Source organism: Calidris pugnax, unplaced genomic scaffold, assembly GCF_001431845.1.
Source record: "Calidris pugnax isolate Ruff unplaced genomic scaffold, ASM143184v1 scaffold187, whole genome shotgun sequence".
Lineage (NCBI taxonomy): Eukaryota > Metazoa > Chordata > Aves > Charadriiformes > Scolopacidae > Calidris > Calidris pugnax.
Genome location: NW_015090969.1, coordinates 2,751,244 through 2,767,622, shown reverse-complemented (window position 1 = coordinate 2,767,622; position 16,379 = coordinate 2,751,244). Strand labels below are relative to the sequence as shown.

Sequence of the window (16,379 nt, the reverse complement as noted above, 5' to 3'; positions counted from 1 at the left end):
TGGAACAAGAAAGAAGAGAAGGATGACATTGGTGTCACCTGAACAGACACTCCTGCCTCAGGTCTCCAGGCCCGGCAAGGAGAGAGGTTGAGTAATGCTGGACAAAGGGTCCCCAGGCCTCCCCACCGAACTTCTCATCACACACCTGAGTTTCTACAAGTTTCAGACTATTAGACTGAATATCACTGTTCCGATTAAAATGCTGTCAAACTTTTTTGTCCAGATTATGCTTTTAAAATCTTTTCTCTCCCAATGTAATCAAAGTCCAGTCCTGTGATATTGCCACTATACATCAGAATTTTTATTCTACTGGAAATACCTTTCCTCCCAACAGAGGCCTCTCCTCTCACACCATCCTTGCTTAGAGTATTGCAGAAACAGAAAAATAAATTTAAGTGACACTGCCCAAGAAGAAAAATGAGAAAAATTACAGAGACTCAGAGACTGTTTCGGGGAACACCACAAAGAGGTGTTTCAGGGCTTTATCCTCTTACTTTCCAAGCTGAATGGCAGGGACTCCTCACTCCCATCATTCACAGGGGTGACAAGGTTCATTCGCAAAGAGAGTTTCACATCAGCCTCAGGAACCACATGAGAATCTTTCTCGCACACTTCTGACACATCTGCTGATACCACTGCACTTTCCACAGTGACGTTGTTGGTCCCCATCGTGCCCTCTGCTGTAACATCACTAGTTGCTATAGTGCTGTCCGGGCAACTATCATCTACTGAAAATAGAAAAACAAAAAAAAGTAGTAGTAGTACCAAAATGTAGCTACTGTCATTCACACTGCTGGGGTTCAGGTCCCAGTTCTGGTTTGAAGATGCTTCACTGCATGTATTATTAGTAATAGTGCAGCGGTGGAAATTCTTATCTAGAGTTCTGAAGCATGAAAGTTCTGTAGCACAGGCATCATCCTCAGCCTGGGACAGAACTCTGTTACCCAAGCAGAAATACTTCCTTTCATCCAGCGAATGCAGGGTGTTGTTCTGTTAACCCAGCAGAGAAAGTCCTGCTAAAAGATGATGTCTAAGCTTTTCCACTACTCAGAGGGGTCTTTTGCATTCTTTAATGGAGTTGTATGCAGGAACACCATGAGTGTGCAAGGAGACACGTTTGATACCACCCCATAGTCAGGGAGAAAACACCTTCACTAGAGACCAAGAAAACAGCAAGGGAAGCGTGGAGAAGGGATGAGCTCTCCCCACAGAACTCCCGAAGTCTGAGTTATCCCATCAGATCCCGCATCAGGAACCCAAAGCTTCCAAACAGGCTTCCACTGCGGAACAGAGCACTTTGGGTCAGACTCACCAATTGGTGTGCTGTGTCTTCTGGGTCCCATTTTAAGCTGGCCAGTAAGGGGTGGTGTTATGCTGGTCAAGGGCTGAATGATGTCACCCTCCTTCGGCAAAGTGAAATGAAACTGGGTTCCTGAAAGACAGAGCAAGCCAGGATTAGTAATTTGAGGGGACTACTTTGGTTCCAATACCAAAAGGGCACGGTCACTGTCCTGTGGAAATGGGGAAAAGCATAACCCTCGTGCTACAAACCGCCCCCAACAGCTCCTGGTTTCAGGACAGCAGCTCTAGCTCATCTTCCTCATATTTTGCATGGAAAATTTCTCTCAGTGAAAATCTGGGTTGTAGTCAACTTGGTGCTAGAATAAAAGCAAGACCACATATCCTGATGATATCAGGACTTTTACAGAATGTAGTTTTGCTTCAGAAACACTTGGGATTTTCCACAGAAAAGGGAGATGAGGCCAGAAACAGAAATGAAGATTAGGACAGAAGTGAACCAGCAAAAGTAAGTGTTGCCTGAATTAATAACCTGAAACTTACAGAGAATGATAGAATCATAGAATGGTTAGGGTTGGAAGGGACCTCAAGGATCATCTAGTTCCAACCCCCCTGCCATGGGCAGGGACACCTCCCACTAGAGGTGCTCAAGGCCCCATCCAGCCTGGCCTTGAACACTTCCAGGGATGGGGCAGCCACAACTTCCCTGGGCAACTTGTTCCAGTGTCTCACCACCCTCATAGTAAAAAATTTCTTCCTGAGATCTAATCTGAATCTTTTTTTCTTCCAATTTAAAAACATTTCCCCTTGTCCTATCATTACCCTTCCTGACAAAGAGTCCCTCCCCAGCTCTTCTATAGGCACCCTTCAGATATTGAAAGGCCACTATAAGGTCTCCCCGGAGCCTTCTCTTCTCCAGGCTGAACAATCCCAGCTCCCTCAGCCTGTCTTCATAGGAGAGGTGCTCCATCCCTCTGATCATCTCCGTGGCCCTCTGCTGCACCTGTTCCAGCCAGTCCGTGTCCTTTCTGTGTTGAGGACTCCAAAGCTGTACACAGTACTCCAGGTGGGGTCTCACGAGTGCAGAGTAGAGGGGCAGAATCACCTCCCCAGACCTGCTGGCCACACTTCTGATGCAGCCCAGGACACGGTTGGCTCTCTGGGCTGCCAGCGCGCGCTGCCGGCTCATGTTGAGCTTCTCGTCCATAAGCACTCCCAAGTCCTTCTCCTCAGGGCTGCTCTCCAGCCATTCTCCACCCAACCTGTATTTGTATTTGCTCTCCAGCCTGTCCAGGTCCCTCTGGATGGCATCCCTTCCCTCCAGCGTGTCAACTGCGCCACCAATCTTGGTGTCATCAGCAGACTTGCTGAGGGTGCACTCTATTGATGCTTTGTCATCAAACAGCCTTGGATAAAAGTTTAGCAGATACACTTCAGATAGCCACCTATGAGCCCAAACAATTAGTAGCTGTCAATTAAGGGTTAGGTGATGACAGTGGAAACTTGCCTGCAAAATAAGTTTTAAGAGAAATAACAGATACTGCAGTCTCATAACCAGCTGCAGACTGCCACCATCCTCCCATCGTCTCCAGTCTTTCTGCCCTTTCTCCTGCCATCTGCAGCACAGAGGGTCTGCAGGGATGGACCTGACTGAGGTAACCTATCGCATCAGGGAAACCACACCTCTGTGGGTTGACCATGTGCAGAACTTGCAGGATTTAACAGGTAAAATACATTAAAAACCCAGTAAAATGCTCCCTCCTTTTGCCTCACCCCATGCCATTTCTTTGCAAACCTTCAACATCATAGGTCAGTAATTTGCAGGCTGCTTTCCCTCAGAATTGCAGAGAAGTTTTAACAAAACTAATAGAATAACCTTTTCCTCCCCACACTGAGATCAAAATAGGTTTTCATCATCTTTGCCATTATCTTTCCTTTTCCCTAAAACTGTATTTGTTCTTTGGATTTCCTTCAGGATATTACTTGAATAATGGAAGTCACAATTTACATAACTCTTGAATTTTACGAAGTATGGAAAAAACCAACCCAAAACTAAACAGTATTGGGAAATCGTTAGTTAAGGTCACAAGTACACAAATTCAAGTTACTTCAAGAGCCAGCGCTAGATATTCAGATACAACTTTTAGTTGCAGCCAAATGCAGTGCATCATTCTTCAGCTACACAGGTTGCTGGTGTATGATTCACACAACTACCCTGTGGCAAATGAAACCATAAATACATGACAAGAACATAATACCCTCAGGAAAAAAAAAAAAAAAAAAAAAAAAAAAATCAATCAGTGAAAAGCTATCTATTGTGCATTTGAAAACTTTAAAAACCACCACTTGCCCTGCTGTCCCAAGTTTTAAAGATACGGTTCAGCAGTTGCAACATCCTTGAGATCAACCTAAGGATTTCTGTGTATTTTTGCAGTGGGGAGGTATTTCACGGCACAATGGACTCACACTTCATGGGCACAACACATAGTGAAAGGTCACTGCCATCCCTCACAAACAGCTTACGAATGCCTGTCATACCATGACCTGTAGCAGAGCTTTATTTAAGAAGTCTTTTATTTAAAAACTGAAGTCCTTAGAAACTCCACTGAATTTTGATTTATTCAGCTACCACCATCCCTTCTAGCCTACAAATCAACATTTGGCAGGCTAACAACAAATGATCAAAAGAATTTATGAAATGATCAGCCTGCATTTTAATAAGAGATAATCTAGTTACTAAACCAACAGATACTATTGGAGAAAACAAAGAAGCTTTCAAACTCACAAGACCTGAAAAAAATGTGTATGCCTGAAAGCTTAATTGCTTTCACATAAATGCATCAACCGTTGTAAAAATGAAAGAAGGTTAATTCTCTCTACACACTTTTCTTATGTCCTTAAGACCATCACCCTGTAACATTTCCTTTTATTTTTCAGCATCAAAAGATTAGACCTTTCTTTGGCCTACTTAGTCTCTCTCTCCCAAGTTCGCTAAAGCTAAGTCTGAAAAGTGTCATTTGCTCGGGTGACCCTTCCCCAGGGAGAGCTGGGTGTTCCTGGCACAGTGCAGATGGCAGGCACCAGAACTGCACCCGCACGAGGGAAGTGGACAAAGGAATCTCCCAGCTCCGAGTCAAACCAAGAGAAGCAGAGTGATCACCCTCTTCTCTTCTACATAAAAAAGTTAAGTCCCACTGCCTTCTCCCCATACTGTGATGCTTCTTGCACACTACCACTGCACAGGTGGCCACCCTCAGCTCTCACTGCTCTAGTTCTTCTCTCCCACCCACCATCTCCACACAAGATGTGGCAAGTCCACTGTGGGTGAGTCCTAGAAAATTTATTTTCTGTAGCCCTATATTCTTTCATGTCTAGTCCTTGAGCGTTTTTTTAGTAGACTAACTAAACAGTTACTGTCTTATTCAAGGAAACTTCAAAAACAAAAGACACCCCCCAAACCTCCCCATTCAGTATGTACTCCTGCTTCTTGGGCTCTTCTCCAACATCCTTCTAGTCCTCGCCCAAAGTTTGTGCTTACTGTTGTATGCTTCATAATCTGCTGCTAAGGGATTGGACTCCTGATGGAAATAAGTACTACGAGAACTAAGCTGCTTTAAGAGAAGAGGGATATTTTAAGGCTCTTCATGCCTTAAGGACTGACCAATGCTAAGAAAATAAATATCTACATACTTTTCCACCACTTAGATTTATCTAAGAAAAAACATTTCAAGTACAATATAACAATGCTGTATTTGAAAAATACAGCATGATTCAATTGTACCACTTCTAAAAAATATTCAAAGCTTTCCCTAAATATCATTAGAGAGGCAGCCTCCAAACTGTGGATACAATGTTAAGACACATCTAAATACCACAAATTAAGAACTTAAATCTGAAATTGATGACACTAATATCTTGATTGACAAAACAACTCACCAAATTGCCTGCTGCATATCACTTGCTCAGCACCAGTTTCCTAAGCCAACAAAGACTCGATTGTCAAAGAATGCACGAAATTAAAAAAAAAAACACAACAACAACTCCCCCCCCCATCCCCCCACAAACATTGCATTTCTGGCCAACTGAAGCGCTCTACTTCCATGTTTAACAATGAAGCAGTTTGCCATAACGTTCTGAAAGAATGTTACAGACACTAGTTACGGGATGTTAAAGAATGTAAAAACCAAAAAATTCCCAAACACCTGACTGGTCCTATTGAAGAGAAATGGGTGCTAAAGTTACATCATTTAAATTGCTATGATAGCTGGTATATTAAACAGTGCTCAACAATACAGCTTAATTCATAAAACTACATTAGATTTAAAAGCTCCACTTTCCCAATAAACAAAGAAGATACCAGAACCCCTAAATTGTGGGAATTTTTACATGATGAAACATATACACAGCCCAAAATAAAGTAACCACTGCAGAAGTTGTTCTCAGATGTCAGTGATGTTAAAAAGCTATGGCCACAAGGATCCATACTCCTTCAAAATAATTTGAAGCTTATTTTGTTTTAAAATAGGTCAATACCTTTAGCAAAGTCTACTTTGAAACATACTATTATCTTTCATGGGAAGTCTCTCCAAAATTGACGACCTGCATAAAAGCATTCAAATTTATTTTCCACACCTCGTTGTAATCTAAATTCTACAGCTTTTAATATTTATCTATCATTCTTACCTTACAACGTAAAATACTACCTTCAGCCTATTTCTTAGTGTCTCGACATTCTTCTCACCAGTCAATTCCATACTATCAAATGGTTATCTTTCTCAAACTTGTCACCAAATTTGGTATTAAAAACACACATAAGTATTACACTCAATTCCTTTTCATCCAAGTCTCCATCTAGCACTTTGAAGTCATCTCACCTACTTCTGTTCAGACATAAAGAAGAAAGCTCTTCATCTTGCTCCTTTTTGAAATCTGCCATTTTGACCTTTCCAAACAGGATCACATGTTCCAGAAGTCAGCAGGGTTCAAGGTCACAAGAACTGAAGAAAAGGGGAGGGAACCATATAAGAACAAGCTCTAAAGGCTTCCAGGAAGAAACAGCCAAAGCTGCCATAAGCAGCAGTAAGGATCAGTTTGTAACTGGAAAAATTACACAAGTAGTCCAGAAAACAGTAACAAAAAAATACTGGACCCATGAGACTGACGAGAAGCTTTGAAAAAATGTACAGCTCTTGGGAAAAAAACTCTAAATATAAATTGGCAGAGAAAATAAAAGAGAAGGCCCTCACTGACAAAGAAGAGAAAATTATTTGGACCAGCTACCAACTGAGCATGTAAAGGAATAAAGAGGGCTAAGTGTTCAGAAATGTTTTTTAAGCAGTGTATCTTACACTCATTTCTCCAAAGAAAAATCTAGAAAACATTATCACTCGAATAAAGCTCTGCAGAACAGACTACAGGGCTATGTAACAATACCATGACCTTTGTGTGGTAGGAGACATTCTATCTACCCCACCGCTTTGTGAGTTCCACAAATCAAAATCACAGACCAGTCAATCTGAATCTATCAGATGGTTCACTAACATCTTCCCAGCTAGACTTCTCATTTAATTCTAACAGCACTGCACAATTCTATTGAATTTCCATTGTACTCCACTGATGGACTTCGATAATTCACAGAGCATAAATTACCTAGCAAATCAGTAAAAAGAGTTAAATAAACCTCTACTAATTTACTGGTCTGTTTAGGAGATATAAAGACAACCATCACCAATTGACAAACGAACCTTTTCAGATCCTCAACTTTCATAATCACCAACTTCAGGAGACTGGAAGTCACCTACCATAATCATAAGAAGGGGACAACTCTCAATCTCTGATCCTGCAGTTTAATGAAAGGTTACTTAGCTCTCAAAAATGTGTACAGTTCAAGACAAAGCTCTGGTAAAACTTTGTTTTCTATCACTTTCTCATTTGAGGAATACAGAACTTTGTTTTAAAACGAAGCCAACTGAGAGGCAAGAGCACCACAGAACTCAGGTATAGCATTACACATTTCTTGTATAACTACACAACAGCATGTTAAAGGGACTTCAACACATCATGACAATACCCACTGAGCAACAGCTTATACAAGAGTGAAAAGCCATTTTACTTTAAAAAAATCTCAAGATAAATTTGCTGTATCAGTTTCTAGTTCAAAGCTGCTCTATACACCCCCACAAAGAAAATTCCACTCTGAGGATGAAAAAAAAAAAAGTAAGGAGACCCACAAGACGGAAAGTACAAACTATCACCCTTTCCCTTTCAAGGACGCTACTGTTGCTGCTTCTGGGGGAAAAAAAAAGTTAAAAATATCCCTAAATATTGCCAAGGTCTTAACATTCTGAGCTCCCAAAGTTGCTCTGCATTTCTGCCATAGAACAGTGAGAGTGTTGGGAAGTTAGGAGCAAGAATTACCTTATCATTCTTGCCTGCAGTATAACAAAGGAGAAAAAAGTAGAGGCATGTTATGCATGTCACACCATAATTTGCGGTGCTGCTCTGAAGAGACACTGCTCAACATGCATCCAAGACCAGCGCTCCCTGAAAACACTGAGGGTTGTACACAGCTGTCCTTGACATTATTCAAAATATACATCTGTGAACTACCAACCTAAACTTACTTACCACTGGAAGGGCTGGGGGATTTAGCTGCTGCCTTCTCCTGTGGCTGCATCTGCTCCTCTTGCTCTAGGTTCCTGGTCACAACGGTGTCCTCCGTATTCTCTGGCACCCAATCCTCCTGCGGGGTCGCCACCACGTCAACACCTCTCTCCTGCAGCGGTAGCCGATTCCCTGTCATCATCATATTCTCTCCTAATTCAGAACAACCTGGATTGGTTTTGGCACACAACGCCACTTCTGATGGAACATCACTCTTTAACTTAGGAAACAAATTGTTGTGCTGTTCCAGAAACTCCCCTACAGAAGGCTTAGATAAAACTTTATTGAGCTTTGGCATGTTTTCCAAAGCAGCCTTAAAGGACAGCTTATCCATACTCTCTGCCTCACCTGTGCCAAAAGTACAACCTTTTGAAGTTTCTTTTCCCTGGCTCACTGGTTCAATCTTTTCTAATTCTTGGGCCTGATCAGCCAATTTTTTGCTATTTTCACAAGAACCATCAGCAAATTCCACTTCCATATCTTCATGACACTGCACTTCCCTTTCAAGAATAAACCTCTGAGAAAGGGACTCATCTTCATCTACTTGCTTCTCTCTTACTTGCAGTTTTCCTTCTTGTTCTTCACACTGAGTCTCAGGAACTGCCTCAGGTTCAGGAGTCTCTTCCAAGGAACAATCCTCAGACAGTGCTTCTCTGCCCTCAGTGTACGATGAAATCTCAGGCAGACCAGGCTGACCGGTGGCAGCCCGACTTCCAGAAACACACTCAACCTCCTGATGAGCTGGAGGGGCTAATGACCCATCTCTTGTTACATCTGCACTAACTGCCTGCATTGCAGGCTTTCCTGCAGCCTGTAAATCCTCCTTTTTAGCTTTTTCAGAGAGGGCTTGATCACCTGCTTCCAGCCTTGGTTTTATGTTGTCAGTCTTCACCGCACAGAGTCTCCAACCCAACGCCCTGCATTCGGTACCTGCCTCTGCCTGTGTGGTTTCGCGCTCTCGGCCCGCATTCAGAGCGCCTGAACTGAGCTCCGCGTCTGTGGGCTGGCTACACTCGCTCGCAGAGAGCAGCAGCTTACAGGACTCGGACAGCTGTGACACAGAGTCACCTGCAGACACCTTTGACAAAGCGTCTGTGGAACCAGAGAGATCCCCTGGTAAGCATGAATGGGTTAAAGCAGCAGCTTTTTCTTCTCCTTCAGGCTTCTTCTCTGGGCTCTGAGTTGGAACAAAGATATCCTAAAATGAAAAAAGCAGGACATGGAGCATCAGGGCATCCCGAGTAGGACTGTTTATTTGTTATTCCTAGAACTTCACAATAGATTATAGAGCAGAGCAAACTCAGCACAAAACTACAGATAAAAACCTCCACTTGTGTAAGTCATAATTGCCCCTTTCTTGCTGAAAAAAATTATCACCACCCACTAGTTTTTAGTACCTCTGTAGCAAAGTCAGACAGAACCTTTGGTACATCCCTCACACCACCAAATCATGGAGTACAGGTCAAGTATTGCAAATTAGTAGCTACTTTTAGTCAAACAACCAAGGGTTTTAGGAAGATTCTCTGGAGGAAACTATTGTATTAGCATGAAAGCCACTTTCAGCTAAGGAGAAACCCTGCTTCAACTACTGGTCTCTAGTACAGTCTTCATTATTTTCTGCCTTAAATTGATGAAATTTGTAATATTAAGCTATAAAGCCACCGTCAGTGAAATCTATTTGAACAGTAATAACTTCCAGAATCAAAAAGCGCAAAAGGAAACATCAGATGACAAGAATAAGCAACTTGAAAAATACAGTAAATGAAGTCTAGCCTTATAGGAGAATACAAATGCTTCATTACAAAACAGCTTCACTTTCTCCATGATGCTAAGGTCAATCCTGATAAAAATCCAATTTCTGACACAGTTTGAGATGCAGGATTCCCAGTTCAGCATCAGAAAGCAGCAGCCTTACAAAGAGAAAAAAAAAAAAAAAAGATACAAATGCTTCATTACAAAACAGCTTCACTTTCTCCATGATGCTAAGGTCAATCCTGATAAAAATCCAATTTCTGACACAGTTTGAGATGCAGGATTCCCAGTTCAGCATCAAAAAGCAGCAGCCTTACAAAAAAAAAAAAAAAAAAAAGGAAAAAAAAAAGCACAAAGGCTTCTAGCATAGATTAAAAAGACAAGAAATACTACGTTCAGTAACTCACTATACCCTCTTAAGCTGTTCCACATTTTCTCTGCAGGATTAACTGCCACACAGTTATGATCAATACATAACTGCGACTGGTGGGAACAGGGAAGCTCAACACAGAGGCACAGAGGCTCAAACACACATCTTCTGCAACAGCCACGTAAAAACCTCTGAAAAGATATCGACACAAACCCTTACATGAGAGAACTCTGGTTGTGATGGTATAGGTAAAGGTCCAGAAAAGAAGGTCGGGGCACTCTGGGACACTGGAGTTGAAACCTGTGGCAGGACAAGAGGTTCTAGTGGGACACATGGGATGGCCATCTCCACTAGTGTATCTCCTTTCTGCTTCTGCATCAGCTCTCCTCCTTCTGCAGGGATAGATACATCCATCTGTTCATCTGGTTTGAAAGAGCAGAAAACACATTACTAGAAAATTCTTCATCATATCTAAAGTTTCCATCCTTCTATTAAAAGAATTGTCTTCAGTGGGGTATACAACTTTCTCATACTTTAACAGGTGAATCTAAAATCTTCCTTCTGGGTGAATTTCCTTTTTTTCTTTGGGGGAAGGGAAATCATCATCACCAAGAATATCTCTATCCTTAAAATTTGGTGGGGCGAGGGAGGGAAGTGTTTTGTTAAGAATGCATATAACTATTTTGCTACAGGTCTAGAAGTTCTACAATTAGAAAGAGGTATCTAAAATTCATAAAAAGCATTTATCTGAGGTTTGGGGTTTTTTCCCTTTTGCTACCTTTGTTAAAATGCAACCAAATTCAGACCCTGGCTAACAAAATATCTATTCTAAAAGTAATTCACATTCTGTGACAGGAATCTCACAGAATGGAATTGTGATTTTGTAGCATATTAAAAGTCTGTGTGGATGGGTATCTTATCCCTGATAGCGAACGGGTGCTTAGAGAAAGTATTTCAGAACCAAGATATCATACAGAACAATCCTTCTTTGGAATGCGGTTATAGACTACACATATATAACATATGAAAGCTTTTTAAAACATTGTGCAAGTCAGCCAAGTTAAGGTAAAATAAATATTATGATGCAGTCCTCCTCTGTCCTTTCTATTGCTCTAACAGAATACACTTAATACAGATACCCGATACCCGCCTGAAGCAAGAATGGCTTGTCTCTAAGAAAGGACAATTGCAAGCCGCAATTTGTATCCCATACAAAGTACTATCCATCTCTCAAGTGGAGGGAAGCTGGTCAACAGCACTAATTTTAGTACGGCAGCTATGCAGGAGACATCAACAGCACATCAGCATCTGACTCAAATACAGATCTCTCTTCATGTACCTCTTTCAGCGTTTTCAATCCTGCTTTATTCTTTAAATATAATTTTAGCAGGTTTTGAAAAGGCTGCATGCTCAGACTAAGCCACAGAGCACAGAAACACAACCACAGACCAGTATGCAGAAAATTTTACCTTTTGCTTGCTCCTGTTCAGTAGGAGTGCTGGGGACAAGTGTATTGGATCCAAAGGCAACAGGAGGAGGAATAACTAGGCCGGAAGAGACACTGCAGACCAAGAAAAAGGAACATGGAAAAGAAGAGCATGCATCACTAGAAAATCCATTAACTTCCCCCCTAATGTAGCTCCAGCTTGTCACAATAGGAGCGTGTCAGGCGTTAACTAGCAAGAGACTTGGGAAGTTGCCAGCGACCACAGGAGCATCATGAGTTCATTTCATCGCAAAATAAAGCCATGCTCCTCTCACAGTGCAAAACTGAAACACCGATTGCTTAAAATCAAGCACAAGTCCTTGAATAAAGAAAACAGAGGTGGAAATGCACTAATGCATTAAGCTATTGCAATAGGCTGGGCATTTTTTTCTTACGTGGAATGACTCTCCTGTTCGAGGGATCCCTGTCCAGAGAGCTGCAGCAGTTGCAGACTGCGGGCAGGGGTGCAAGCCAGAGAGCTTCCCTCTTCCACCCTGGTAATCGGGCAGCCACCCCCTGCAGGGGTTTGAACAAAAGGAAATAGGATTAGAAATCCGGCCAAAAGCCAAGCTGATCAGAAAATTCTGAGGAATGATATTGACACTTTGTGCAGTTACTTCTCAAGAAGGCAAGGAGATGCTGATTTTCACACAGAGTTGGAGGACTGCACATGAGAGTTCAGCATGTGAAAGGTAAGCATAATATAGTTAGGATGAAAAAGATAAGTTTGTACCTATAGAACACATTTTTATCAGGCCAGACTGTACAGATATTCCTACTCGGAAATTTTAAAAGAAAAGATCCCCAATGGCTCCGATATCAGCAAGTTTGATCCAGCACTGGAACACAAATACAAGCAAGGTTCTTCAGGAAAAGACAACCTTGGAGGTTGTCAACGAACCTTCTGGATACAGAGGGCTGTATGTGCGCAACATCATACTGGCATAGACACAGTTCTGCACAACTTTAAACAAAAAGCATAAAGTGAGACCTCATTTAGCTCATGCTTTATAACTGTGAGAAAGTTGCCTGTCAAAACTTTTTCTAGGCCTTTCACTATTAAGATTGTTAAGAATGGAGCAGGTTGGAGATGTTAGGATGGAGCAGGTCCAGAGGAGGGCCACTAAAATGATCACAGAATCACAGAATCTTCTAGGTTGGAAGGGACCTTAAAGATCATCTTGTCCAACCGTCAACCTAACTGAGAAAAATAGTCACCCACACAACAAACAAGGAGCATCGTCATTAAACCATACTTCCCAGCACTACATCAACCCGTCTTTTGAACACCTCCAGGGATGGCGCCTCAACCACCTCCCTGGGCAGCCCATTCCAATGATCAGGGGGTTGGAGCACCTCTGCTACGAGGACAGGCTGAGGGAGCTGAGGTGGTTCAGCCTGAAGAAGAGGAGGCTCCGGGGAGACTTAATAGCAGCCTTCCAGTACCTGAAGGAGGCCTACAGGAAGACTGGGGAGAGCCTGTTTACGAAGGCCTGTAGTGACAGGACGAGGAGCAATGGCTTTAAGCTGGAGGGGAGCAGATTTAGATTGGAGATTAGGAGAAAGTTCTTCACTGTGAGGGTGGTGGAGCACTGGAACAGGTTGCCCAGGGAGATGGTTGAGGCCCCTTCCCTGGAGATGTTCAAGGTGAGGCTCAACGAGGCCCTGGGCAACCTGGTCTACTTGGGGGTGTCCCTGCTGACTGCGGGGATGTGGGAGGTCCCTTCCGGCCTGGACAATTCTATGAGTCTAAGAATCTTAATTAATTCCTATTTCTTTACTAGCCTGTCGGTGGTGGATCCCAAAGCCAGACACAGACATCCTCCTAGCAAGACATACAGTGATGACCTCTCTCCTGATACTATTTCATGTAATCTATTCTCTTACAGGGAAGGAACATTAACCCAGATGGACCAAAACTGCGGTACGAGGATTTTTATTGCAGGATCCTGTCCCGTCACAAACAAGGCGGCCAACTCAGAGGAGTAAGGTGGAACATTTTGCCAAAATTACCCAGCATAAGAAAGTCTACAGTATTTGCCTACACTACTTAGCCACACTTTAAAACACCATGTGCCTAAAAAGATAAAGTAGAGATGATGATTATGATGATTTCCAGCATGGAAATTTTGGCTCTGCTTGTCGATTGTTACCTGTTGCATTATTCTCAGGAAACATATCTTCCTGACTTGACAAGACATCCGCCTCCTCGTGACCAGAATCAAGGGATTTCTCAGTTTCAGTAGGGTCACAGACAGGCATTTGTTTCCTGGTATGGTCGTCTGCTTCCTGCAGAGATCTGAAAAAGCAAGACACACTTACCTGAGAAAGTCCAAGTATGAACTAATACTGCAACATTGTAAAGAAAATTTATCAGCATAGATGAAAGGTATTCACATCCCTCAGAAAAAAAAAAAAAAAGGAAAAGGAGAAAAAGGGAAAAAAAAGAAATAAAGAGAAAAAGGAAGACTGACATCTCATCCCTGACAAGTTACATTTTCAGAAGTGTTTTGTAAGTTTTCTACCAATTTAAGTGATGTTTAAATGGCATGCAAATTGTTCTACTGACTTCTATTCAATGTGATTTCTAGGAATCTTGTTTCACCTCCTTTTTAATATTGTTTTGCAGCAGAACATAACAATACAAGGTGAGCTAAATATTGTTCTATTTGGCATAACAGACAGAGAGAGTTTTCAACAAACTGAAGTTTCACATTTAAAAATAATTACAACTATAAAGCTTACAATAGCAAATACTCAAAAGCATCCTGGAATAGCCACCACTTAGCCACTAGATTTCTCCTGGGAGACCAAAGCTCATGCTGCAGTGATTATGTTAGTCAATTTCTGTGACTTAAACTGAATTATTAATTTCAATATATTCCAGTCATTTAACTTCAAGAAATTTATTAGTATCTTTTATTATCTAGTGTACTCTCCCTGAAACATAAACCTATTGATATCTTTGTGTGTAAGAGTTTGACACCACCTCTTCTCAGCTAGGAATGGCAAAAGCACTCCTTAGTCAGCACTGCTGCAAAAAGGTCTCATCAGCACTTCATCTCTCCCTCCACTTTTCTCCTTTGCCTTGAAGCCTGAACCTTCCTACGACTAAAAATCTATTAAAAAAAAAAAAAAGACACAAATCAACTTCCAGAAAATCAGCAAGAGACGTACAAAGAACATGTACTGGTTTACCTTTCAGACTTCTCTGGCTGGCCTTCCAAAGCAGTGTGTGTTTCTCTGCTGGAGACAGGTTCCGTGCTGTCCCCATGCAGTTCTAGCAAGAGAAAGAAAAAGAATATATGTTCTTCAGGTCATTTGAGTTAATATGCAAAGAGAAGAAAGCGCAGTTCTGTAAATTACACAAATATCAAGACAAGCTTTAGGTGAAAAAAAAATTGATCTTGAACTATCAATGGTAACAGCAACAAAAAAAGACAGGATGAGATTTTTACCAGAAAGGGAATTAATTACAAGACTGTCTGAATATTCTGGAAACAAATTAGGAGAGAGAAGTGCAAGAATTAATGACAGCACTTGGACAGCTACAAGAAAACAAAGGAACTAGCCCAAAGGAAAGAACTTTAGCTGTGAACTCACTTCTGAAAACTATTAATACTGTATTTCCTGTCAAAGAAACATAACATCTATAATTTCCAGAAACCATTGGGAATTGACAGTGCAACAAAAGGACATCTGAGGTCATTTTCACATACCATCTTTAGTATCATTCTTCACAAGTGCGGAAGAAGGGACAGCAGCTCCAGGGTGAAACTGGCGCCTTGCGTCTCCTTCATTGGGCACAAAGTCACTCTCAAAGTCCTGGCTCTGTGAGAGCTCAAGAGCTCCGAACTGCAGCTGTGACATGCCTGTATCTACACCAAACATCCATAACATACATATACATATATATGCACACCAAAGTAAGAAATACAAAAGAAAAATAATTGAAGAGCCATCTACCATTTTACAAGGGCAAAAGTTATACCCTCTAACAAGAGCAGTATTTCGGCTATCGCTGAAACTCTGAATAAACTAACCAACTGATCTCAGCTGTACTAATTAAAAATACAGTACAGTAAGCAAACAGAGATAGTGACCATTAACTCAGAAACCAGTGTTAATCAACAAGGTCTTATGTAACGCCATTAGGTACTGCAGCAGATTTGGAGTCCCTCATGAGAAAACAATCTTGATAATACATATCCTGTGCCTGAAAGCCCTTTGATGACAGCAACCATTATGCCAGCAATTCTTTACGCTACCACAAAAAGGCTCTGTCTCCTAATGGTCACAATGCATCAACGCCTCTTCTAAGCCTTATCTCCAAGATCCTTGTTAACAATTATATGAACTCACTATTTTTTTTCCAAACACAAAAGCATACAGATCAACTTCTGGAAAAAGACGCCAATTTCTGACCCATTATTACCGCACAACTACCTCCAGTGAGACAACCGAAGCAGCTGAAGAACTGCTTAGATGGCGGATGGGGCTCACAGTCCCAGAAAGAAGCCCGGAATGGAGAAGTTACCTTCCACACACGGGGAAGTAGCACAGTCCTCGGCATCACCTTCGCCTCCTTCTCCAGCCTTTCCAAGGGCGCTGCAACAGACACAAGCATCCCCTCGCCCTGAGATCTCCCACAAGCTGCCTTATCGCGCCCGCCCTCCGTTCCGCGGGGCCAGCCGCCCCCAGGCCCAGGCCGGCCCCGCCGCCCTCCCAACCGCGCCCCGCCTCGGGGCCAGGGCGCCCGCAGCCCGCAGTTCCAGCCTGCCCTCGGCGCGGGCCGGCGGCTCCGCAGGG

At 42.3% G+C, this 16,379-nt stretch overlaps 1 protein-coding gene across 1 annotated transcript in view; it reads right to left on the bottom strand.

The window, feature by feature from the left end:
• The window catches only part of TP53BP1 (tumor protein p53 binding protein 1), a 37,776-nt gene that overhangs the window by 13,383 nt on the left and 8,014 nt on the right, over window positions 1–16,379 (bottom strand). Inside the window, exons 3-12 of the mRNA XM_014952708.1 lie at window positions 16,108–16,206; window positions 15,290–15,448; window positions 14,769–14,850; window positions 13,724–13,869; window positions 11,966–12,086; window positions 11,554–11,645; window positions 10,304–10,506; window positions 7,927–9,160; window positions 1,313–1,432; window positions 495–728 (exon numbers count right to left, since the gene is read on the bottom strand). Coding sequence (XP_014808194.1) covers window positions 495–728; window positions 1,313–1,432; window positions 7,927–9,160; window positions 10,304–10,506; window positions 11,554–11,645; window positions 11,966–12,086; window positions 13,724–13,869; window positions 14,769–14,850; window positions 15,290–15,448; window positions 16,108–16,206 — 2,490 coding nt within the window. The remainder of the gene's footprint in view (window positions 1–494; window positions 729–1,312; window positions 1,433–7,926; window positions 9,161–10,303; window positions 10,507–11,553; window positions 11,646–11,965; window positions 12,087–13,723; window positions 13,870–14,768; window positions 14,851–15,289; window positions 15,449–16,107; window positions 16,207–16,379) is intronic.